Here is a 23228-nt window from a genome sequence, read left to right as displayed (position 1 = left end):
CCGACTGCCGACCCGGCCCCGCCTCACACCGAGGTCTGAGCAGGGTGCGGGCGGCCGAGCGTCCGGGCCTGAGTCCACAGTGTCAGCGGGACTCAGTTTCCCCAGGTTTCAAGTGGGGACAACACTTCTCCAGCCGCCCTTTTCCCGGGGCAGTGATCAAAGCAGCCCGCCGCTGGGGAGCCCTGGTGATCGGCGCCTTGCGACACCGGATTGGGTAACCCTTTCCTCCACACCACCCCCTGCTGACCAACGACTGTCCCCAGCGGGCTGCAGCACCCGGCCCTTCACCCCTCTCTGGTCGGGGCGTGGTTTCTGCCGCTACTTGGACCAGAGTTGGGGCGCACTTCCTGGATGCTAGGTCGGGAGGAGGGGGCAAGCCCCAGGGAAGCCTGACACTGTGACTGTCCCCTCTGCTGTTTTCTTCGTGATTCCCATAAGCCGGGGGCTGGACACCCACTCCCGGCCTCACAGATGAGCCAACAGGCAGCGACCACGTTCATCAGCCCCCAGGGGTGTCCTCTGCCAGGGAGCTCCACCTGCACCTGCACCGAGAGCCCGGACTTTGAAAAAGCCCGGCAGGTCGGAGGGGAGGCTCCCAGGGCCCGGAGAGAGAATGGGCGGGATTTAGACAGTGGGTGGGGTCTGGGGACCTTTTGAGGGGGGTGCTTGAGAGGCAGGCAGGGTGGAAGGTGAATGGGAGGCCCTTCCGGGGGGAGAACAGGGGAGCAAAGCAGGATTCCCAGAAGACAGGATATAATGCAAGTGGTAAAGGGGTCCCCAGACCTGAAGTTGGACAAAGTTGGAGGGGCCAGCGTTGGGGCTCAGACGGGTTACTTTGGGCTGGATTTTGGCACAAGGCACTGCCGTATGAAGACTGGGCGGGCTGAACCCTTGCCTCTCCTCCCAGGGCCCTTCTCCATGCACACCCATGCTCCAGCCACATGGTACTTGCGTGACCCCGGCCCAACTTGCAGGTCACCTCCCATGGGAAGCCTTCCTGGATTGAACCCTGTTGGAGCACTTGCCATTTCCTGTTGACATGTTCTTTTTGCTTGTCTGTTCACCCTGCCCCCACTCTCTGAACCCACTGTGCACTGGGCACCAGCACCCAGCTTGGAGCCTGTCATAGAGGAGGGGCTTAAAACGAAGGGGATCCAGGCAGGGATGCAGAGAAGCCATCAGAGCTGAGCTGGATGCACGGGGCCCTGAAGGAGGTGGAGAGGGAGCAAGGAGGGAAGGCAAGACCGCAGGGTCCCAGGGGACCTCCAGGAGAGAGAAATGGCCAAGATGGCTTGCCTCGCTGGAACGAGTGGCACCAATTCCTGAGCCCTTACAAGAGGCCAGGCTCTAAGTGATAAGAGCCAGTGACCAAGGTGGGATGTTGAGGATTAACGCCAAGGGCTTCTGAAGCAGCCCCAAGTGATGGGGTCCACCCATGCTGTCACTATCAGCTCGCTCTCACGAGGACAACCTGCCACGGGTAGATAAGTGCCCCTCCCCCCACCTCTGGCTTCGGCTCCCAGGCACAAAGGGACCCGTAGGTGGGGGGAGCACGCTGGAGTGGCAGGGAGGGACAGTGTGACACCACCCCACCCCCTTGCCAACCCTGACCCCACAGGCCTGGAGGCTGCCCCTCCATGCCCCGCCCTTCCCCCCACCCCTCCTGCCTGCCCCCGCATGACACAGGAAGTGTCGGCCCCAGAGAAAGCAAAGGAAACTGTGGAGGGGGGGGTGCAAGAAGTGGAGGGGGAGGAGATGGCGGGAGAGCTGGGGTTCCTGTCATGTGACCCCTCCCCCGGTTCCCTCACCGTCCGGCCTAGCGTGGAGGGAGCCAGAGCAACGAGGGGGCTCCTCCGGGGACTTGGTCCCTTGTCCCCAGGTGAGCTGGTGCAGAGTGGCGGGAGGAGACAGAGCTTGAGGGGCTGAAGTCCAGAGAGAATCAGGTGCTGGGACTGCTGAGGGGTGGGGTCCCCTCCGGAGTCTGGGGCTGTAGCCATGACTCCTCATCTGGGGCCCCTGGGGGGCGGGCAGACCCAATCCTGGGGGCTGGACCCCAGGCGGCAGGAGGGTCCCAGTACATCCAAACCCCGCAGGATACTGGATTCTAGGAACTGTCAGGGTTTGGGACAGGGGCCTGTTCCCACTGGGAGAATTACTATGGCGAGAAGAGCCAGAATTATCTTGACCTCAAAGGCCTGTGGCCACAGGTGGCAGGTGTGACCTGGCTGCAGTAGGCCTCTGTGGCCACACCTGGCTTTGTGTTTGTCTGGGACAATCCCATCGCCCCATTACCTTTGGATCTTTCTCCCCACTGACCAACAGGAAAACGGAGGCCTCCGGCAGGGGGTTGCTTTGAGATGTGCCTGGGGACCCAGCCCAGAGCTGCTCCAACTGAGTTCTTTTCTTCATCTCTGGCTGTGCCAGGGCCAAGAGCTTGAAGCTCACCCAGCAGGCAGCCCACGTCCCTTCTAAGAGGGGGGGATTGCAGCCCGGCGCCTGCAACCTCAACCCCACTGCAGAGATGATGAGGCAGTGGTCAGTGCAGTCCGGCCAGGCCCTCATGGAGCCCGAACCTGAGCCAGGGGTCGAGGAGCTGTGGGAGCAGGAGATGGAGCGGCTGTGGTCCTCCCAGGCTCAGGTGCGGGAGCTGCCCTACGCCATGGTGGACAAGCGCTTCATTCGGTGGGTGCCGCCCCCCCCCACCCCGCCTTGGGCAGGACCCGCTGGAGGCCAGATGGTGGGGGTGGGTGGGGCACCACCCAGAGGATGCACCGGTGGGATGGGGTGGAAGTCACCAGCCGTGGGAAGACGCCTCTGGCCCCGGGCATTGCTCTGCCTGGCCCGGTGGGCACAGCGGGTGACTCAAGGATGCCCCACCACCACCCCAAGCCAGGCAGCTGCGGGAGCCCAAGGGGGTGAAGACCTCTTGCTGGCGGCGATGTCAGCGCAGGTGGCGGACTGTCCGGCGGCGCCTAGGGGAGGCAGCGCAGCGGCTGGCCCGGGGCTTTGGGCTCTGGGAAGGGGCTCTCTACGAGATCGGGGGTAGGACCCGCACCCCCAACCCCACTTCCCCGCTCCCACCTCCCTTCTCTGGAGGCTCAGGGTCCGGTTTAGAAACCCGAGGCCACCGTCCCGCTTGCCATTGTCCCTCCGGCCCTCACTGAACAACCCCCCATCCTTTCACACACACACACACACACACCCCGCCCCCCACCGAGGCGCAGAACTAGGCGGGTGACAGCACCCCCAGGTGGCTGTCGCAGGTACTGCTGGCCACTGATCCGCGGTCCTGCAGGGCCTCTGGTGACCCCCACCCTGCCGGCTTGGTCAGCCCTCGGGTTCCCAGCGGGCCTGGCCTGGTGCGGTTCTGAAGGCCCCGCTGCCCTCCTCACAGGCCTCTTTGGCACCGGAATCCAATCCTACTTCACCTTCCTGCGCTTCCTGCTGCTGCTCAACCTTCTGATCCTGCTGCTCACTGCCAGCTTCGTCCTGCTGCCCCTGGTCTGGCTCCGCCCCCCTGACGCCGGCCCCTCCCTTAACTTCAGTGAGTGCCCAGCCCCCCCCCATAAGGTCCTGGAGGCCCTCCTGCACCCTGGGGACCCTGAGGGGCTGGTCCAGGGCTCAGAGTGCTGGGACAGCATCGTCCTGCTCGAGGCCAGCTCCAGGACTCTCCCGGACCGTGCCTTGTGCGGCACCCTCCTCGGGTCCTGCTCAGGCCTCCCCAGATGGGGAGCGCTATGGAGGAGATGGGGGAAGAGCCTCACCTTTGCCTTGGGGACCCTTCCCTACTGCTCCCCTCTCCCTCCCGACAGCCCTGGCGTGCCCTGGTGGCCTCCAGCCCCAGACTGGTGTTCCCAGATTCCACAATCGACTTTGGAACGTTTTAACCGGCAGGGTAAGTGAGCTCCGTCTCCGCGATGCATCAGGAGGGCTGGGGGACCCGGAGAACCGGCCCCAGGGGACCGCCGTCTAAGAGGACCCCCATCCCTTCAAAGACATTGGCTTCGAGGGGGACAGTTTTACATACACAGGCCGGCGGGGACAGTGATGGGGTCAGAGAGAGGCCAGTATGCACAGCCCAGGGCCATGGTCCTCGGTACCCAGCTGGGGCGGGCCGTGTAAGGACACAAGGGAAGAGTGTCCGGGCCTGTGGGATAAGCACCGCCCCACCCTCGTCCCTGGGTGCCACGGAGAGGTCACCGAGCAGACTCCCGTATTCCAGTCCTCTCTCTTACTCAAAGCTGTGTGGCCTCGCTCTGGGACTGTGACGTGGTGGGGATGCTCTCCCTCCCTGCCGAGGAGTCTGTGACAGTTAGAGAGCCCAGACACGGGAAGCACTTAGCACACAGCCCGCATGACCTGGTTGTCACCGTCCACACCCCCAGGCCTTTGCGGACAGCTATCTCTTCTACGGCGCCTACCGGGCGGGGCCGGAGGGCAGCTCAGCCTACAGCATCCGCCTCGCCTACCTCCTGAGCCCGCTGGCCTGCCTGCTGCTCTGCTTCTGTGGGATTCTGCAGCGGTGAGAGCAGAGCCCCTGCCTGCTTCTGGCTCTTTCCCTGATCACCCCTCCCTTGGCTTGGCAGGAGGGCCCTGGCCTCGTTCGGGCCGGCTCATCGGTGGTTTCACGGCCCCGATTGTGTCCCCAGGGGCAGAGCTCAGGGACACTGGCCCCATATCCCCACCCCTGACCCCAGGCTGCACCCGGGGCTGTCCGGGACTTCCCACCCCAGACCTGGGTCCCTCCCCCATGGGCCCTTGCCTCCTGCTCCCTCCAGGATGGTGAAGGGGCTGCCCCAGAGGCTGTTCCTCGGCCAAGACTACAAGTCGCCTGTCAGTGTCAAAGTGTTCTCCTCCTGGGACTTCTGTACCCGGGGACAGGAAGCGGCCACCATCAAGAAGCATGAGATCAGCAACGAGTTCAAGGTGTGTGCAAGGGTCTGGTGTGGGGACATGGGTGTGTGCACGAGGGCATGAGCGTGTGTGACTTTGCACGTGAGTGGGTGTGTTTTGGAAGTGTGAACACACGTGCGTGTTCCAGCCGGAGGCAGGGCTGTGCCAGTGTTTGGGCATGAGCCCACCCACCCCGTGCAAGGGGCCATGGTCTACATAACACCGGCCTCCGCCCCTCACCTGCACCTGCCCCAGGGTCACACCAGCCTCCCCTGGATCCTGGCAGCCCGTCTCCCCACGAACACCGACCTGGACCTGACCGCCTCCCCACTCCACACAGCGCCCTGCTGGCCGGGGAGAGACCCGACCATCTGTGTCCCCACCCCTGTGACAGGTGGAGCTGGAGGAAAGGCGTCGGTTCCTGCTGGTGCAACAGGAGACCCGGGCCCAGAAGGCCTGCCACCTGCTCACCCACCTGCGGGTCAATGTCCTCATCGGGCTCCTGGTGGTTGGGGCCATCAGTGCCATCTTCTGGGCCACCAAGTACTCACAGGACAACAAAGAGGTGCCAGGCCACAGATGCGTTCGTTTAACCCTGGCCAGAACTTTGGGGGGGGGGGGACAGGGTGGACCCACCTGGCAGATGAACAAGCTGAGACTCAGAGAGGTAGTCACAGGGCACCTAAGGTCCAGACGAGCCAGACCGCCTGCACCCGTGGTACCCCCAGCCGCCATGCTGTCGCTGGGAACAGTCCATGGGCTTCCTGGTGCCAGGCCTGCACTAGGGGACACTTGAGGAGGCTGTAGGGCGTGGGGGTGCTGCTGGGGACCCTCTGGTCCCTGGGCACCCCCTTACCTGTTTTCCCCTGCAGGAGTCCCTGTTTGTGGTGCTCCAGTACCTGCCCCCTGGGGTCATCGCCCTGGTCAACTTTCTGGGGCCCCTGCTCTTCGTCTCCCTCATCCAGCTAGAGAACTACCCGCCCAACACGGAGGTCAACCTCACCCTCGTCTGGTGAGTGCCACCCTTGGGGGTGATGGGTGGGGCGGCCGTGTGGAGGGTCAGGTACGGAGTACGCTGTGTCCTGCTGTCTACCTGGGTTATCGCCTGAAGCTAGGGCACCTGAGCAAGAGAGGGCTTGAGGGAACTTCCAGAAAACACCATCTCGGAAGCCTCCATCTAAGATTTTCCGGCGCCTTCCATCCAGAGCCAGCCAGCAGCCCGCATCACACACCAGCCATTCAGAGAGGCCAGTGACAGAACAGCCAGAGGGGGTCTGGAGCCAGCTCTGCACACAGGGAAATCGGGAACGTGGGATGTCACCCCGTGACAGCCTTCACATGATCTGTGACGTGGGGACCATCCTCCGCCCCATTTGACAGATGAGGAAACTGAGGCTCATGGGGTCAAGTACCTCAGCCGAAGGCAAGCCCACCATGCCTGCTGGGTGCATGTTTGGTACAAGCCCTCCTCCAGCCCCGTGCTCTGCCCTGTCCCCCTGCTCAGGACCAGGATCCTGCCTTGGACTGGAAGCCCCTCTCCGAGCCTCCTCTCCCTCCCCGAACCCCAGTTCTGCTTTTCTGTCTGCCACGCCCCCCCCCCCAATTGGCTCTGTCTGCTTTGCCTTCTGCTTCCTGGGAGCAGAAGCTGTCCAAGCCCATTCAGCTCTCCTGCAAGGTGCACTGTGGTTTGAAGCTTTATCTTTGGAGAAGATGGTAGCACAGGCACGTGGTAAAAAGTTCAAAATGCTCCAAAGGATGAAAGAGGGAAAAAAACCAGCCCCCACCTTCCCTGCTTCCCAGGCTCCCTCAACAGAAGACCCACTGTTCCCGGGCAGACTGCGGTCGCCTGTCGGCTCTGAAAGTCCAGCCCTAGATATAAAGGGCATGTGATGGGCATGTGATATAAAGGGCATGTGGGGGGGGCTAGCCATCCCACCCGGGTGGCCCGGTGTGGCAGCGTCCGGGGGCGTGAGGCTCGAGTGTGATGCGTGAGACGCTGCGAGTGCGCTAGCGCGTTAACAGGCACGGGAGAAACCTGGCCTCAGCTCGAAGGATGCAAAAGTCTCATACAGCAAAACTCCAGACTGAGTGTGGGTGGGGGAGGGTAGCTGGACTCCGCAGTGTTTCCCAAAGTGATTTCAAAACAGAGCCCTTCTCTCCTGAATCATCTGGAGACCAGGGTTCTGGGGAACACCCTCTGGGAAAGATGGCCACAGACAGCGCAGGTGGAAAGGAGACTGGGCTCTGGATGTGGAGGGAGCTGGACCCCGGAGAGACTGATCCCAAATGGGGACGCGCCACACGCAGACCCTGGGTGGAATGCGGCCGAGCGCCTGAGCCCCGCCCCCGCCCCGCCCCCAGGTGCGTGGTGCTGAAGCTGGCCAGCCTGGGAATGTTCTCCTTCTCTCTGGGCCAGACCGTGCTGTGCTTCGGCAGAAACAAGACCAGCTGTGCGTCCTACGGCTACAACGCCTGTGATTACCAGGTGGCTGGTGGCTCCATCCAAGCCTGTCCCTCCCGCCCCTCTCCAGGGTCCCCTTTGTGCGTGGGCAGCACACCCCCAGGGGGCAGCTTCACAGCACACCGCGCGCGCTCGCTGTGGGGTTTCCCTGCTTGGATTTCACCCTGGAGGCCCGGGTTCTAACTCAGTAACCCTGTCAGACTCTGGCCTGGCTCTGCCACCACAGGGCCCCCCACCCCGGGGGTGGGGGAGGGGCGGCTGGGGGCCAGGGGTGACAGGTCCCCCTCTGCTCCAGTGCTGGGAGAACGCGGTCGGGGAAGAGCTGTACAAGCTGAGTATCTTCAACTTCCTCCTCATGGTGGCCTTTGCCTTCTTCGTCAGCCTGCCGAGGAGGTGAGGCCTGGGGACACCCACGGTGGGGGGGACGGGGCTTGTCTGGGAGTGGCCGCTGGCCGCGGCCAAGGGTGAGCGGTTCTTCCCATGGGTCTCCGTGTAAGCCAGTGGGGCGTGGTGGGTCCCTGGTCGTGACTGATGTGGTGCCGGGACGCTCCCCGCCCCCAGGCTGCTGGTGGAGCGGTTCTCGGGCCGCTTCTGGACCTGGCTGGACCGGGAAGAATTCCTGGTGCCCAAGAATGTCCTGGACATCGTGGCGGGGCAGACGATCACGTGGATGGGCCTCTTTTACTGCCCGCTGCTGCCCCTGCTCAACAGCGTCTTCATCTTCCTCACCTTCTACATCAAGAAGGTGAGCGACACGGGCTGGGGAGGGGGCGTGGAGCCCCTGTCAGCAGGGCGGGGCTCGGGTCCCGCTTCGGCCCGCCCCCTCGGGGTCCCTTCCCCGGGCCTCGGGCTCCTTGGCGTCTGCGACTGGCTAAGGACCCCCATTTGCTGTTGCTTGCCCCCAGTACACCCTCATGAGGAACTCCAGGGCCTCTCCAAGGCGGTTCCGCGCCTCCAGCTCCACCTTCTTCTTCCAGCTGGTGCTCCTCCTGGGCCTGCTCCTGGCCGTCGTGCCCCTGGGCTATGTGGTCAGCAGGTGAGAGCGGCAGAGGCGCCTGCGGCTGGTGGGCAGGGAGCTCCTTCCCCGGGGGCCCTGCTGCCAGCCCTGCCCTGGCTCTCTCTCCCCAGCATCCGCTCCTCCTGGGACTGTGGCCTCTTCGCCAACTACTCGGCCCCCTGGCAGGTGGTCCCACAGCTGGTGGCCCTCCGGCTGCCGCCCCCTGCCCAGCGCGCCCTCCACTACCTCGGCTCCCACGCCTTCAGCTTCCCCTGCCTCATCCTACTCAGGTGCCTCTCAGGGCAGCAGGGGCCGAGGGAGGGCACACCTGGGAGGGGGCCCTTCCTTCGATGGGCACCCCCGGGCAGTCTCACGGGACCTCACGGGAGCACAAGGACAGGCAGGGAGGCAGGGTCCCAGGGGCGGAGTGTGGGCCCAGAGGCAGGTAGGCCTGGACAGCACCTTGGGATGTCACCTGTAAAGCAAGCGCCCATGTGATGGGGGAAACACAGTGCCCCCTGCAGGCGCGCTGAAAACCTGCCCGGAGCGGGGAGGGGCTGCCCGCGGGAGGAAGGAGGGGACAGACGCGGGGGTCTGCGGGGGAGAAGAACCCGGGAGGTGTTTTTGAGAAACTGAGGTGGGGAGAGAGAAAGGTGGGGGAGGGGCCACTGACCTTGGATCTCCGTCTGTCCAAAGCCTTGTCCTGACCGTCTGCGTCTCCCAGTCCCAGGCCAACGCCAGGGCCATCCAGGGGCTCCGCAAGCAGCTGGTGTGGGTGAGTGTCCGCTGGGCTGGGGAGGGGCCAGACTTGGCCCGGGAGTGTGGCCTCGGGCTGGCAGCCCCCTGACAGGAACGCGGTTGATAGTCGACAGCATGCTACAGCAGTAGCATCACCTGGCGTCAACTAATTGCGCAGCTGACATTTAACTCGGGCTCTCGGTGGCGGGCGGGGACAGAACCCTCGTGGGGGCGTGGTCTCGGACCGGTCGGGGGCGGGACCCTGGAGGGGCGGGGCCTCCTTGGGAGGGGCGTGGTCTCTGGCTTGGCTGGGGCGGGACCTGAGGGCAGACTGGAGGCGGAACCGTGGCGGGGCGTGGTCTCGGTGTGGAGGCGGAGCCCATGGGGGCGGGGTGTGGGGGCGGGGTTTGCAGGCGGCCAGGCCGGGGACCCGGGACCCCGGACCGCGGAGCCGCCGCGGCCGGGCGGGCTGCTTGTTCCCGGATGGCTCCTCGGAGGAGGCGCCGCTCGTAACCGCCCGCTCGCTCCCCGCCCTCTCCGCACAGCAAGTCCAGGAGAAGTGGCACCTGGTGGAGGACCTGTCGCGACTGCTGCCCGAGACGGGCTCTGGCGGCTCTGTGGGGCCCGAATCCCCTCCCTCCCGAGCTTCCCGCCCGCGGTCTTTCTGCCCTGGATTCCCGTGCCCCGGCTCCCCGGGCCCCAAGGCCCCTAGGCCAGGACCTTGCCTCGAGGATCCAGCCAGGCCAGGAGGTGGCCCTGTCGCCGCCCCTAGATTCCGCTTCCCCAGCGCCTCGGAGCTGTAGCACCCACCCCTTCCTCCTCCCCGAGCCTCCCCAGGGCCTGACCTACCTCCCTGCAGCCAGACTGTCCCTGGCCCCAGGCTCCTGCCCCCTGGTGACTGATGCTCTCAGGGGGCCCTCCTGCAGGCGGCGGGAGAGTCCAGGAGCAGCAGAAAGAGAATATGGGAAATTGTATTTATATTTTTACCTCAGTCCTGTAAAGTTTCAATTTTTGTTGAATGTTTTATAATGTACTTAATATATTACATAGTCATACAGCAGAGTAACCCCTGAATGCAACTTACAGATACACATTTATGGGGGTGCTCAGAAGTGCCCCCACTGTGGGGAGCACCACCACAACGTGTCCGGGAAGCGTAAGGCCTGGCCACGGTGGAGCAGACCGGCGCCGTGGATCTGCTGTGTTCTGAGGGCACATGGGCCCCCACAGCCTCCTGGGGCTCCTTCTCCACCTGTGAGATCCCTGAGCCCCACAAGCAGTGCTTGAGTCAACCAGCAGCAGAGCGGACCCCGGAATTTGGCTCCAGCATGCCCACGGCATGCCAGGAACGCCCCTGACCCTGACCCTGACCTTGACCCTGACCCTGGGGGCTTCCCTGAGTCTGCAGAACAGAGGGTCCAGGGCAGCCTCTTCCTGGCAGGATTCCTCACTATCTATTCTAACCCAGGACCCCACATCAACAAAGTGGGCCTCCTCAGGCACCCAGAAGCCCCTGCCTCTGCCGTGGTTCGCAGCCTTAGAGGACTGGCCCTGTGCCGAGGCTGCCGAGGTGCTCAGCCCAGGTGCGGCCAGCAGCCAGGCATCGGGACTCCCGGAAGCTGCCAGGTGACTCTCCCCGGCGGCCAGGGCTGAGAACACTGGCCTGAAGAGCTGTTGGGAGGGAGGCACAAGAGAAACCCCATGACATGCTCTCCAAGCCTCTGTTTCCCCCAGAGGCCTGGCTCCTGGCGGGATTCCCAGTCCTTGAAGGCTTGGCCGGCTGGGCCTCTCCCACGGCTGTTCTCTCTCCCTCACCCCGTGTCACATGACCCTGTCTGCCTGTCAGCAACTGCCTGGTCTCGTTCCAGGGAAGCACACAGTGCAGTGGGCTCAGCTGGCCGAGGGCCACCGGCCTGTCCCGGGTGAAGGTGGCCCATACTTTTAGCAAGTGGCTTAGGGCCAGTGTGTGGCCCCCGCCTGCCGCAGTAGCAGGAGCTGGGAGCTTGGCAGAAATGCAGATTCTCAGGGCACCGTTCCCCCTCCCCCACCCCGACCTCCTGACACAGAAACTGTAGGGGTGAGGCCCAGCGCAGCAGACATTCACGGAGAACCAGCCAAGTGCAACACCAGGAGAGGACAAGCTTGAGGAAACCAAACTCCGGGCCTGTTTGCTCTGCTGAAACATGAGGCGGACACCATGCTCTTCTGAGCGGCTGCGGGGATTAAATGAGCAATTACATGTCAAGTGTCCGGACATGTGCCTTGAGTCATGAGGCTTGATTATGGCCTGACTCCGTACAATCCAGGTGACCAGGACCCTCGTGAGTCCTCTCCTACGTGCCGCCTGTGGAAGGAAGGAGCAGAATAGCCCAGAGGACCAGCCCCCTCTGTAAACATTCCAGGCTGACAGATGGCGCTGGGGCCGGTCCCATCCAAACCTGCGAGAGATGTCTCGAGCCCTCCCACCGCGCAAACCCCATCCCCTGGACACAACATGGAGGGGAAAAACACAAGTTTTTGGAGACGAACCGGGAGCAGCCTAGACGATCCCTCTGTCTTACAGCCCCAGTTCTTCGGGTTCCTGCCCGACCACTGCAGCAGAGCAAGGACAGACTTCCCGGGAGGGAGAGGACGGAGAGAATTTGGAGAGAATGCTCTCGCCCCCCACATGCACGGAGGTGGCCCTAGGGCGCACCCCCAGGCTGTGAACCTGGACTCTGGATGGCAAGTGACAGATGCTGATTCTTGCTTCCTGGGCAGACAGGGGACCAGCACGGGGACTGATAAATCTAATCCCCAGCCTAAATCTAATCCCCAGCCGAGCTCCGGGACGTCAGCCCCCAGGCTCCGGCTACCCCCTCACCCTGCTTCCCAACATCCCTGCCGCTGCCTCCATGTGAGTAGGTCAAGTGCTCGACAGGCTTCCCACCACGCCCAGAACTCTTGGGCCTCCTCGCCTTTCCCCGAGGAGGGCCAAGGGTACCCGAGGGCAAGGCTGCTCCTGCCTTCCTTGGGTCACTGTTCCTGCCTTCCTTGGGTCACTGCTGGGCTGTGCAGGGGGCAGGCATGAGGTCCACCAGGGAGTTCTGCAGGAGAGAACAGCCCCTACTGGAAGCAAACGGATCCCCAGGGGTGGCACATCTTACCCAAGGAAGGCAGCCCAGATGGGCGTTTCCCAGCACAAACTAAATAAACCAGTCTAGCAGCCCGGGGCTTGGCTTGGGAGGAGCCCAGCTTGCCTGGGGCAGGCTGGAGCCAGGGGTCAGCTGCAGGGCTGGCTGGGTCCTGGCCCACACCTCACCTGCTCCCTCCATTCTCTCTGAGCTCCAAGCTGCCCGGAGCCCCCAGCCCCGAGGGGGCGCGTCCTGGTCCAGCCTTAGTGTTCCCAGAGGTTCCCTGGCTCACCCCCCCGCCTCCCTCTACCTGGATCCAGTGGGCTCTGTTGCAGACTGCCAAAAAGGCCACGCCACCCATGTGATGTGGTCTGGCCTCCTCTGGTCTCGATAGCACTGGGTCCAGATCCCGGGGAATGACCGCCGTCCATGGGCAGGAGGTAAAACCCTTCCCCGCTCTGAGCTGGCCCACTGCAACACACTCCTGGGGGGGACCAGGGGCCCATCCGGTCTGAGCTTTAATTTGGGGGCTGAGCCCAGTGTCAGCCACCCAGCTGGTGCCCACCAGGTGGTCACTAAGGAACCAGCATGAGATGGGCCCAGGCGGCCTCTCCTGCCTGTCTCTCTAACGGGCCCAGCCCCCCAGGTCTCCTGTCAGTGTCAGACTCTCCTGGGGGAGTTTGGGAAGGACCTTCGTAATAACGGCCCATCCTGATAATCCAGAATAAGGACCTCATCTCAGATCAGAAGATTAGCAACCTTACTACCCCCTCTCGACGTAACGTTACATATTCCAAGGCTTAGGGGTGCACATCTTCCCCCCCAAAACAAGCCAGGCTTCTACAGTTCAGCCAGGATGGCCGAGTGTTAGCCCCCAGTTTGGCTTCGAGGCCCAGGGGCCTCCCAATCCCCCCAGAGAGCGTGGAGGCCTAGCTGTTCTGGGCCCAGCCCTGGCTGCTGAGGCACTGGGGGGCTGTGGCCTCTGGGTTATCTGCCTGCTGCAGGCCCCCACCCCAGGAGTGTCCAGGGGCCCCAGAGTGGAGGTGGCCCTGCTGACGGAGCTCTTGCCAGCCTGAGCAGGGCCCTTACCCCGGCATGTGGCTCCTTCTGCTGCTGTGCTGGGCCGTGATGGGTGAGCTCATGGGGACACCGTCGGGGGCAGAAGGGACTACTGCCAGGGCCTTGGGGAGGCAGGCTGAGGGTGCAGGGGTGCCAGGGAGCGCAGGAGAGGGACCCGGAGGCACGGATGCTTCCAGGAGCCTGAGGACAGCAGGGGAAAGCTGTGGGCTTGAGTCTCAGACCAGCCTCTCACTGCACAGCGTGGCCTGGTGGCTGGGTCCCTGAGCTGGACGCACTGTTTACTCAGCCAGCAAACGGCTGATGATTCTGAGTGTTGCGCCCTCGAAAGAGCTTCTGGGAGCGAAGGCGCTTGTGGAGTCCTGGGCCTCCCTTCCGGCCTTGGCAGGAGGCTCTCTGGGTGGTGTCGCGTCCCCCCTCCACCCGGGGCTCCCTGCTTACTACCTCCGCACCCTCCCTTTTTCCAGTCACCAGCAGCTTCTCCGAGGAGCCAGAGGTAGGTGAGTAGCCCAGCACGCTTGAGGGAGACGCTGGGTGCCGTGGTGGGTGCCGTGGTGGGTGTCGTGGTGGGTGCCGTGGCTAGCGGAGATTGCTGACGGTGAGCGGGTGTCTGGTGGTGGATAGATGGAGAGTTCTGGAACTTGGCCTCAAGCCCTGCAGGGCCCTGGAGAGCATGGAGAGGAGCAGGGTGAACAGGCCAGTGGGGGACCTCCAGGGCACTTGGGGCAAGGAAAGAGCTGGCTTCCGGTCGGGTAGGTGGGTGTGATCCCAGTGAGGGCTGGGGCGCCCAGGGCGGGGCACTCAGGCTGAGGAAGTCCAGGCTCCCTCCCCAACCCCCCAGGTCTGGCCAAGGAAGTCTGACTGACTCTCCCAGGCAGCCAGAGGGCAAGGGACCCCCTTCTCCACCAGGGGGTGATATAGAGCCAAGGGGAGGGGCCTCTCCTGGTCCCGCCCCGGTGCTGGCCTCCCCACCTTCCTTTTCCAGCTCTGCCCCCACCCACCCTATTTCTAGTCCTGTGACCCTTAAGGTCAGGGTGGTGGGTCACCTCCTCCTCTGACCAGGCTGGGGGTGGTGTTCCTGCCCAACTTGTCTCCACCATCACCTCGCTCCGGTCACGGGGTCGCAGAGCTGGCATCTGTCTCTCTTCCCCTGAAGGGTGGGTCCCCCTTGAAGGCGGCACAAGCAGAAAGATCATTTCCTCATTTGCTTTAAAAACAAACACGTCAGTTCTGGTGTTTCTGCTAAAAAGAGAGCGGTTGAGGTGGCGCACGTTTGCGTCCCGTTTCGGGAAGTACCTGGTCAGGGCTGGTGCCCCCCTGCCCCCCCCCCTCGGCTCCTGACTTCTGCTCAGACTCTTGCCCAACAAGCCTTGCTAACTCCACGCCGGAGAGGCCCGCTGGGATATCATTCATTCATTCGGCAGAGACCGTAGGAGCCCCTGCTTGGTGCCAGGCACTGTTCTAGACCCCAAGGTGGGTCCACAAGGTGCACAAAAAAACAAAGATCCCCCCCCACCCCTTCCTGTAGCTTACATTCCAGTGGGAGCAGGGCAGGGTGCAGAGGACAGAAGGTAGTGACTAGAAGCACCTTCTACTGTGTGCTGGAACCCAGTAAATGCTGGAGAGAAGCAAGCAGGGGAGATGGGGGGGGGAGCACGGGGCTGGGGACTGGGGGTGGAATCCCAGGGAGCTATCAGGCGGTTCCTGGGATCCAGAGGAGAGATTCGGTGATGGCCAGAGCCCCCGGGGAAGTGATCAAGATGGATTCTGAAGGTCAGGCCAGCAGCGCGTGGGGAGAGGGTGGCGATGGGATGCGAAAGACGGAACCGGAGAAGGGGATCCCAAAGTTTTTTGCCCGAGTAGCTCGAAGGATTGACCAAATAAAGTGCAGCCAGACCTTAAAACATGACTCCGCTAAACGCGGGAGCGAGCAGTGGGGCGATCTCTGTCGGGTGTGAAATCCCCGGGGACTGCGGACTGCGGCTGGTGTGGTATTGGGAGTGGTGGGAACCTGGAGCGGGAATGTTCAAGGAATGGTGGGTGTTGCTAGGCAACTAACAACCCAGAGGAGCAGGGTAGAAAAGGTCCGAAGATATGGGGTTCCAGGCTGGTGTTTGGGAAGGAGAGCAGGAGAATAGTCCAGACCTGCCAGGAGAATGTCTGCCCCTGTCCTCCAGGTCAGTGCTGGGGAGGCTGTGGGGACCCCACCACCCAGAACAACCACGGGGCAGGCCCTGCTCTGGGAGGGGAGGCTGGGTCCCCTGGGCATCGGTGAGGTGTCGGGGTCCCAGCGGAGCCTCCATTCCAGAGGGCTCCGCGGGAGGAGGCCAGGATCGGGGAAGGTAGGGGTGAAGGGGGACGGGCAGAGCCTCCTAAGGGGCAGGGAGGGTGGCCTGGGGCCCTGGGGCTGCCGTGGACGCAGGACAGTGTCCTCAGTCGGAGGGGGGATCTCTGGATGAAGCAGGGATTCAAGCTCGACCGGACTCCCGAGAGCGGGCAGAGGGACCTTGACGGACGGGCCTCCGGTCCTCCGAGTATCCTAAAACCTGTGCGGAGTTTCTCGGGGACAACGTCCTAGAACCCCTCAGAGGGGGTGCTGTTGTAACTTCCTGGGCTGCCCTAAAGAATTACCACACACCGGGTGGTTTAAAACAACAGCCAGTCGCACTCTCCTGGTTCTGGAGGCTAAAGGACCGAGGCAGGGGTGCGGCAGGGAGGGGCTGACCCAGGCCTCCTCTCCCCTGTCTGCTGGGGGCTCCTGGCAGTCCTTGGTGTTCGTGGCTGGGGACAGCATCCCTCCAGCCTCTGCCTGCCTCTTCCCATGGCCTCTCCCTGTGTGTGCGGGTCTCTGTCTCTCCTCTCACTAGGGCCACTTTCATCCACTGTGGGCCCCTGGACAGCGTCTGGAAAGACCTTGTTTCCAAATAAGGCCCATTCATGGGACCCGGAGGATGCGGCTTGACCACATCTTTCTTGGAAGACCCAATTCAACCCTCAGCACGTGGGCTGCTTGTTCAAAATCAAATCCCTAGACACCCACACCTGCCCACTTTAGGTCTAATACATCGGATCTCTAGGGTTGGGACTCAAATCTCCAACCTCTGGTTATCACAGACACAAGTCTGGAGAGAGGCAGGGGCGACCCTGAAGGGCCTCTGGGCCAGGGTGGCGGCAGCCCTGTGGTCCCCCCATTCACCCAAGGGGCTTCCTTCTCCCCTTAGCAGCAGAAGGCGGCTCTGCGCGGCCACCCACCCACCCAGCCTGGCTCGGCTCGGCTTCAGGTGTGAGCGTGGGTCTGTCGCTGCATCGCACGGAGTGCACTGTCCCACTCTCCAGTGCCCTGACGCACTTGATGAAGTTTTAATTGAATGCCGGACCTCTCCCTCTTGCTGGGTTAAATGCATAAATGGAACGGTCAACAGACAAAGACCACACGGGTCTTGTTAGAGCAGAAAGTGAATGGCCCCCTTGCCTAGCGCAGCCAAAAGTGACTCTGGTCTGTGAGTTTATGTAAATCAAGTTTCTATTACTGGCCCTCGAAATGGAAACCAAGGTGGCCCAGGCTTTTCTTGCAGCTTGTATTAGTCGTTTCCTCCACGAAGAGAGCAAAGAAAGTGTCATCACAATGAACCCCCTGAGCCCCCGTTTCCCCGTGTGGAGGGAGATTTGGGCCCCAAGAGCATCTGGGCAGCCAGGAGCTGGCCCTTTGGCCCCGGGGTGTGCCCAGAGCTGTTGGTGTCTGTGCAGCGTGGGCAGGCCTAGAAATCTGTTCTGGAAGGTTCCTGAAGGTTGTCAAGACCACGGTTTCTCAACCTCGACTCTCCTGACATTGGAACTGGATGGTTCCGTTATGGGGGTCGTCGTGGGTCTTGTTGGAGGTTTTAGTGACCTTCCTGGCCTCCCCCTACTAGATGCCAGGAGCGCCCCCGCCCCCCACCATTCATGGCAACCAAAAATGTCTCCAGGCACAAAGGTCCCCTAGAAGGCAAACTAAAACCGACCGGAGCAGAGAACCACGTCTAGAAAGAAATAACGCTTCGTGGTCAGAAACTTTAGGATTCCAGGAAAGGTCTCTGAAGCAAGCACATTCTAGCAGGTTCCGGTTCTCTGCTCGGTGAGTAGTTATCTGATGGCAGCGTGGCTCCCAGAGCCGGGGCGCCCGCCCAGCGGGGCAAGGGTGATGCGCGAGGCTCGTGATATTTCGGTTTCGTCAACCCTTTCCTCTACACACACACACACACACACACACACACACACACACACACCCGCCCCCGAGGCTGCCCTACACACTCTCCTCCCACAGGCGCAGAATGCTGCAGGCAACGCGGCCTCCCTCCTGCGCCCGCACTGACAGGCAGCTTTGTTCCCTCCCGAACTCTGTCTGGAAGAATTCAGTATGGGCAGCAAGAGGGCCAGTGGGAAGCGCTTAGAAATGTTTTCTGCATCAGATCAACTCCAGCATCTGCCTGCAAAACAGGGCAGTTACTCCCAAGCAGAGAGGCAGTCTTGATGGAGAAACGCAGGTTGCCGCTGGAGAGCAGGTCTGGCCCCCATGTCCCCGTGTCCCCGTGTCCCCAGGAGCTCCGGCATCCGGTCCTACCGCGCCCCCCACTCCCCACCCAGTGCTGCCAGCATCGCCTCCTTCAGCGGCTTCCCTGCTCTCTGGAAATCCTGTTTTCCCAAGTGGCCTTTCTCTCTGGCTCAGCTCGCGCCTGTGGATCTGAGTCCACTCTCTCCCCCCTCCTTCTGACTGTCCCTTTAAACCACATGTTGACACCTCTGGGCACAGGGCCCTGGCCAGCTCCCCTGTATCCCAGGTCCCCTGCTGGGTCTGAAATGAGCAGGAAGCCTCTGACACTGGAGGGCATCCAGCGCACCCCAACCCGAGACTAACTGCCTGCTCCTGGGAGGGGGCCGTTCAGTCCACAAGCAATAGAGTCCTGGTCTCCTGCTTGGGCAGGAAGGACTCCGGTGCCCGTCCCCTGCCACTTACAGTCGACCAACCTGTAGCATCTAGAAGTTGAATTCAGTGTCGGCTATCCAGACCCGTGTCCCAGACTTCTCCATGCTTCCTACTCGTGTCCTGATGTCATTTTTGTAGGAAATTCATTTTTGTAGGGCAAAAAGTCTAAAACCCCAGAGGTAGACTTTTATCCAGGAGGGCTTTCTTTCCTTCCTTTTTAAAATTGGGGCGAAATTCACATAACACAAAATTAACCATTTTAAAGTGACGGTTCATTAACGTTTAGTGCGCTCACCATGTTGTGCAAACGTCATCCCGCCTAGTTCCAAAACATTTCCATCACCCCGAAAGGAAAGCCCCGACCCACGAGCAGTCACTCCCCATCTGCCCCTCTCCCAACCCCTGCCAACAGGGCACTCTGCTTCTGTCTCGGGATTTTCCTATTCTGGACATTTCCCATGAACGGAATCGAAGATAGGTTGCCTCCTGGGTCTGACTTCTCTCACTCCACGTGATGTTTCTAAGGCTCGTCCGGGCCGCAGCATGGGTGAGAACCTCGCTCCTTTTCGCGGGTGAGGACTAGGCTATGGTGTGGCCAGACCCCGTCTCCCTTACCCACTCATCCGTGGACGGACGCTGGCTTCGTCCGCCTTCTGGCTGTCATTAGTAGTGCGGCCGTGAGCCCGCGTGGACACGTAGCCATTGAAGCCCCCGTTTTCCATCCTTCGGATAGTTATCTAGAAGTGGGATTTGCTAGGTCACATGATAACTTTTTAACTTTTTGAGGAACTGCAAAACCAGCATTTTCTTAAGGTGTTTGATCAATGTTGGTTTCCTTCTTCGGCCTGGGACCCTTTGACCTGCCAGAAGTCACCCATGAGACCTTCATTGCCTACAAAGTCCTGGAGGTTTTCCCCAGAGGCCGCAGGGTGGTCATAACGTGCCACTCACCCCAGGCACCCCCGCCCGTCACCTACTCCCTCTGGGCGGGCCAGGGCACTGAGGTCGCCAAGAAGATGGTGAAGACCGGAGACCCGGCCTCCTTCAGCATCAACATCACGCTCAAGTCCAGGCCAGACCTGCTCACGTACTCCTGCCAGGCGGCCTCCCCCGAGGGCACGCACTCAGCCAGCACCAAGCTGCAGATGTACTGGGAGCTGTGGACCAGTGAGTGCACTTGGGGGGCTGGCGGTGGGGCAGGGTCTGGGCTAGAAGCCAGGAGGCAGGGACAGGACAGGTTGCTCACCTCCAAGGCCACTCTGGGTCCCTTAGACCTGCGTCCAGAACAGTGCAGCTCCTGGCTGGGCCCCAGGGCACCATCTCCCAGCAGGGGCCCTTGGGGAGTGTCAAAGTGACCAGGGCCGGGGCCCCATCGGTTGAGCTCTGGCCTCATGCTGATAAAGTAGGCACCTTCGTGTTTTATCTAGTTCAATCCTCACAGCAACTGGCGAGTGGGGTTCGTGGTTCCTGGCCTATGTAAAGCCCTTGGTGATTAAGAATGTCACCCCAGGCCAGTGGCAAAGGCTGGTTTCAAACCCCCACTCTGTTCAGCTCTAAAATCTGTATTCATCCCACTTCTGGTGGGACATCCCTCCTGGTGGGAGGCACAGGCTGTAGTTGGTGGGGAGGAGGAGACTGGAGGGTGTTGCCCAGGCCAGTGGTGGCCCCCGGGGGCTCCCTGACCCTACCCCTGAGAGGAGCCAGCCTGGTGTAGGAGGGCTCAGGGCCTGGAGGCTTATGGTCAAGATTCAAGTCTCCACACTTAGCAGGCGGTGGGTCTTGGGCAAGTCAGTCAACTTCTGTCCGGCCTGGTTGTTTCATCTGCAAAACAAAAATAGTAATAGTTCCTAGCCCAGGAGGGCAGGAGGGATTCAGCAGAAGCTTCTAGTAGGTGGTCAGTATGCCACAAGGGGTGGTGGTTGTTACTCATCTGTAAGTCTGTTTATAGCATTAGGCTGAAGGCCCCGGGGGTTTCTAGAATCTAGACTCTTAGAAGTGACAGTTTCTGCTCGGAAGGAACTCTTCTAGTAAAAGAGCCAAGACTGAAAGAATATAAATAGGGCTGCCAGATAAATTTTGCACAGGACAGAGTTAGTCATACTAAAAAGTTTTTCATTATTCACCTGAAATTCAAATTTAACTAGGGATCCTGTATGTATTTTTAGTCAGTAAGCCCAACAACCCAGAATATGCCAAACGCGAAATTGTGTAGTACACACTGCAAGTAGAGTAGAAGCTCAGACACGAGAGACGGAGGGAGTAATCCGGAAGGCTGCCTGGAGGAGGGAGCAATAACAGTTAGGCCTCCAAGCTCAGGAGGCATTCCATAACAAGGGAATTTGCTGGGGAGAGGGTGCGAAAGTCACCCAGCCATGCCTATGCTAACTAACGTCTTCCGCCTTCCAGAGCCCGTGTCCCAGCTGCAAGCTAACTTCACCTTGCTGGACAGAGGGTCGGGCCCCAGGGTAGAGATTTCCTGCCAGGTGTCCTCGGGCAGCCCACCCATCACCTACAGCCTGGTCGGGAAGGATGGGACCGTCCACACGCAGCAGAGGCCGAACTATGGTCAGCCGGCCAAGTTCACCTTCACCCTTACCAACAAGTCCACCAGGCTCCAGTGCCAGGCTGAAAATGACATCAGTGTCCAGTTCAGCCCCTTCAAGCTGGTGCCCCCAGGTGAGAGAACCCCTTGGTTCCCAGACGGGCCGCTGGCACTTCCTGGTAGGGCCACCACGGGGGTGAAAGAGCTCCGCCTTGCCACGGCCAAGAGCAAGGAAGGGCACTGGGAAGGGGTGCTAGCTCCGCCGTCTGCCTCCCTCACAGGACAGCTGCCCCAGGGAGCCATCGTGGTGCTAGGGAGCAGCCTCATCTCCATTGCAGCTGTCACCTGCTGGTTGCTGGCCCAGGCCTGGTGGACCAGGTAGGAACTGGATGCAGGATGTGAGGGTCTGTGAGGACAGCTGGTGGCCTGTATGGGCCACCACCCGGAGTCCTGCTGGAGGCAGTGGGTGGGTGGGTTTGTAGGGCAGGGCCGCTGCCAGAGCAAACAAAGGGCCATGTGGCTCCTGCGTGTCTTGGAAAAGTTCATGGTGCCAAGTGCCTGCTGAGGTATTGCACATCCCTGGTTTTGTGTGACCCTGACCAACACCCCCAGCAGCCCTCGGATGGAGCCACCTGGTCTCTGGGTGGGGCGTTCACCTGTCTTCCTGATGGGTCTGAGGAGGGACAACAGGAGTGTGTCGATGATGCCCTCCAGGGACCAGGGCGGATCACGGGCTGCTGCTCTCCTTGGCAACTACATAAGGCGGGTGACAGAGGCTTCCCGGCTGGTGACAAGAGGCAGGTCCAGACCTCCTGGGGTCCCCTCTCCAAGGCTCTCACTTCACTGACTTGTAAAGTGACTAGGGTCTTTGTGTCATCGGTCCCCCCTCCAGCTGTCACCTGTGCCCCGTGAACTTCTCACGTCCTGGGCCTCTAGGACACTGCCATCTCCTGGTTGCCTTCCTCCCTCCCTGGCCAGGCTTCTCAGTGGCCATTGTCTGTCCTTGCCCACCTCTGGGTCCCTCTTTCCCGACTCTGTCCCTTCCAGAGGCCAGATTCGTGGGAGAGCCTTGCCACCTCTCTGAGCCTCTGTGTTCCCTTCTATAAAATGGGATATAGAGACTGGGCTCTCACCGGCCGTGTGACCAGGGGCCAGTGCTTGTCCTCTTGGTGATTCAGTTCCCTGCCCCTTCATTTAGTGGGGTGACTAACCCTTACACCCCTTCTGCTGCCCAGGGCGCTGATGCACTTGACACCATAAAACTCCCAGAGGCCTTGCGAGGGGGTGGCTGAGAGGTGTGTTTGCCTAACCTGAAATCTTAACTCCTCTGTCATCAAGGTTGTGACCAGAAGAGGCAAGCCTGACAGAGTCCCCTCCGGAGGGCCCCGGTCTTCATCCACGATGGAAGGACCCACCACTTGAATGAAGAAAAAGCCCGCCCGCCCTGGTTCTGATGACACCCACACGGTGTTAGGCTGAGGATTTTCGGATGGAGTGGGCTGTGATGCAAGGGGCCGGTCCATAGGAAGTGGGGGAGCTCTGTGTGTCCCCGTCCTCACCCCTAAGCTGCTTGTCACCATCCACGCCGGTGTGGAGAGAAAGTAGCGTACACTGGGAAAAGTCCCGGCTGCACCAACCCACCTCCCCCATAGTTGTTCCCCTCGTCCCTGGAGTGGCAGCCCACTCCCGGTGACCTAGCTGTCTGGCCCCGCCTCCTCACCTGGGAGGACTCTGAGCCCTTCTCCCCCACCCCAGCACCCCTGCATTAATCCTCGCCTGCCAACTGGCAAAAAGTGTCTGGAGTTCCTCCCTGCCAGTCGGCTTGTGACTGGGAAACGCAGCCTCACCCCACCCCCACTCAGCCTTCTTGGTTTCGATGCTCTAAATCATTGGGGGGTGGGGGTGGGGGAGGAGAACTGGATTAAACCCTGAGCTCTGCCTGTCACCCTGGAAACTTGGGCGTGGAAGTCTGAAGCCATACATACTTGGGGTCTGGTCCAGCCAGGGAAGATTTAGGGGGGGAGGGGGCCGGCTCAACGCCACCCCAGGCTTAGCTCCGCAGAGAAGCAAAGAGTGACAGGCCGGTCGGGGAGCGCGTCCAGGCTGTGGCCTGGGGTTTTGGACGCAATGGGGAGAGAAGACCGGTGCCTACGAGCCTGGGTCCTGGGCAGGTGAGGCCCGGACAGGCACCCGGTGAGCTTCCCGAGAAGAAGGCGGGACGGCAGGGGCAAAGTGTAGGTGGGGCAGACGGGCGGGCCCTCCGTGCCTCCCCCTCTTCCCCGGCACGCTGGGGCCCCTTTCTGGGAGCTGGGGGACGGGGCCCCGGCCTCGAGGTGGGCTAGACGGCCGTCCGCCCCCGGAACGCAGGCCCCGCCCGCTCTACTCGCCCCTGGCGGCGAGCCGCACTTTGCCCTCGGTCCCTGGGGCCGCGCTGGCCACGCCCC

General features: G+C 61.7%; 2 protein-coding genes across 12 annotated transcripts; both read left to right on the top strand.

Moving 5' to 3' along the window:
* Positions 1-27: 27 nt before the first annotated feature.
* On the top strand, positions 28-10108 carry TMC8 (transmembrane channel like 8). 8 transcript variants are annotated; one of them, XM_013054379.2, is made up of 16 exons: positions 34-1879; positions 2323-2682; positions 2894-3042; positions 3395-3544; positions 3813-3895; positions 4386-4522; positions 4779-4926; positions 5288-5458; positions 5766-5905; positions 7255-7378; positions 7650-7747; positions 7916-8099; positions 8332-8390; positions 8483-8641; positions 9048-9126; positions 9635-10108. In XM_013054379.2, exons 2-16 carry the CDS (start codon positions 2522-2524, stop codon positions 9890-9892), a joined length of 2100 nt encoding a protein of 699 aa, XP_012909833.1. In that variant the 5' UTR covers positions 34-1879; positions 2323-2521; the 3' UTR covers positions 9893-10108. The 8 variants fall into 8 exon arrangements, with proteins under 8 accessions (XP_004748862.1, XP_004748861.1, XP_012909829.1 ...); XM_013054378.2 differs by having other exon boundaries at positions 36-1879; positions 8260-8390; XM_013054375.2 differs by having other exon boundaries at positions 30-1879; positions 7916-8390.
* A 144-nt stretch (positions 10109-10252) lies between these two features.
* Positions 10253-23141, top strand: CUNH17orf99 (chromosome unknown C17orf99 homolog). Of its 4 annotated transcripts, XM_013054382.2 has the most exons (6): positions 10253-13334; positions 13747-13779; positions 19110-19409; positions 20649-20918; positions 21066-21162; positions 21499-22109. In XM_013054382.2, exons 1-6 carry the CDS (start codon positions 13298-13300, stop codon positions 21629-21631), a joined length of 870 nt encoding a protein of 289 aa, XP_012909836.2. In that variant the 5' UTR covers positions 10253-13297; the 3' UTR covers positions 21632-22109. The 4 variants fall into 4 exon arrangements, with proteins under 4 accessions (XP_012909836.2, XP_012909835.1, XP_044941760.1 ...); XM_013054381.2 differs by lacking the exon at positions 21499-22109 and adding an exon at positions 22123-23141 and having other exon boundaries at positions 10253-13775; XM_045085825.1 differs by having other exon boundaries at positions 10253-13775.
* The last annotated feature ends 87 nt before the right edge of the window (positions 23142-23228 follow it).

The sequence above is a fragment of the Mustela putorius genome, unplaced genomic scaffold (assembly GCF_011764305.1).
Source record: "Mustela putorius furo isolate JIRA1106 unplaced genomic scaffold, ASM1176430v1.1 tig00000873_pilon_pilon_pilon, whole genome shotgun sequence".
Taxonomy (NCBI): domain Eukaryota; kingdom Metazoa; phylum Chordata; class Mammalia; order Carnivora; family Mustelidae; genus Mustela; species Mustela putorius.
Note: the sequence above shows the minus strand (reverse complement) of the source record. Positions and strands in the feature narration are given on the sequence as shown.

What these genes read in the sequence shown, in the direction of transcription:
- CUNH17orf99 (XM_045085825.1), top strand. Translation starts at nt 13,583, where the DNA reads ATGATTCTGAGTGTTGCGCCCTCGAAAGAGCTTCTGGGAGCGAAGGCG. An exon ending in GTACTGGGAGCTGTGGACCA is followed by an intron (nt 19,410 to 20,648) that starts GTGAGTGCACTT and finishes TCCGCCTTCCAG; the next exon opens with AGCCCGTGTCCCAGCTGCAA. An exon ending in GCCCAGGCCTGGTGGACCAG is followed by an intron (nt 21,163 to 21,498) that starts GTAGGAACTGGA and finishes GATGCCCTCCAG; the next exon opens with GGACCAGGGCGGATCACGGG.
- TMC8 (XM_004748805.3), top strand. Translation starts at nt 2,522, where the DNA reads ATGATGAGGCAGTGGTCAGTGCAGTCCGGCCAGGCCCTCATGGAGCCC. An exon ending in CGGCCCCTCCCTTAACTTCA is followed by an intron (nt 3,545 to 3,812) that starts GTGAGTGCCCAG and finishes CCCTCCCGACAG; the next exon opens with CCCTGGCGTGCCCTGGTGGC. An exon ending in GGAACGTTTTAACCGGCAGG is followed by an intron (nt 3,896 to 4,385) that starts GTAAGTGAGCTC and finishes CCACACCCCCAG; the next exon opens with GCCTTTGCGGACAGCTATCT.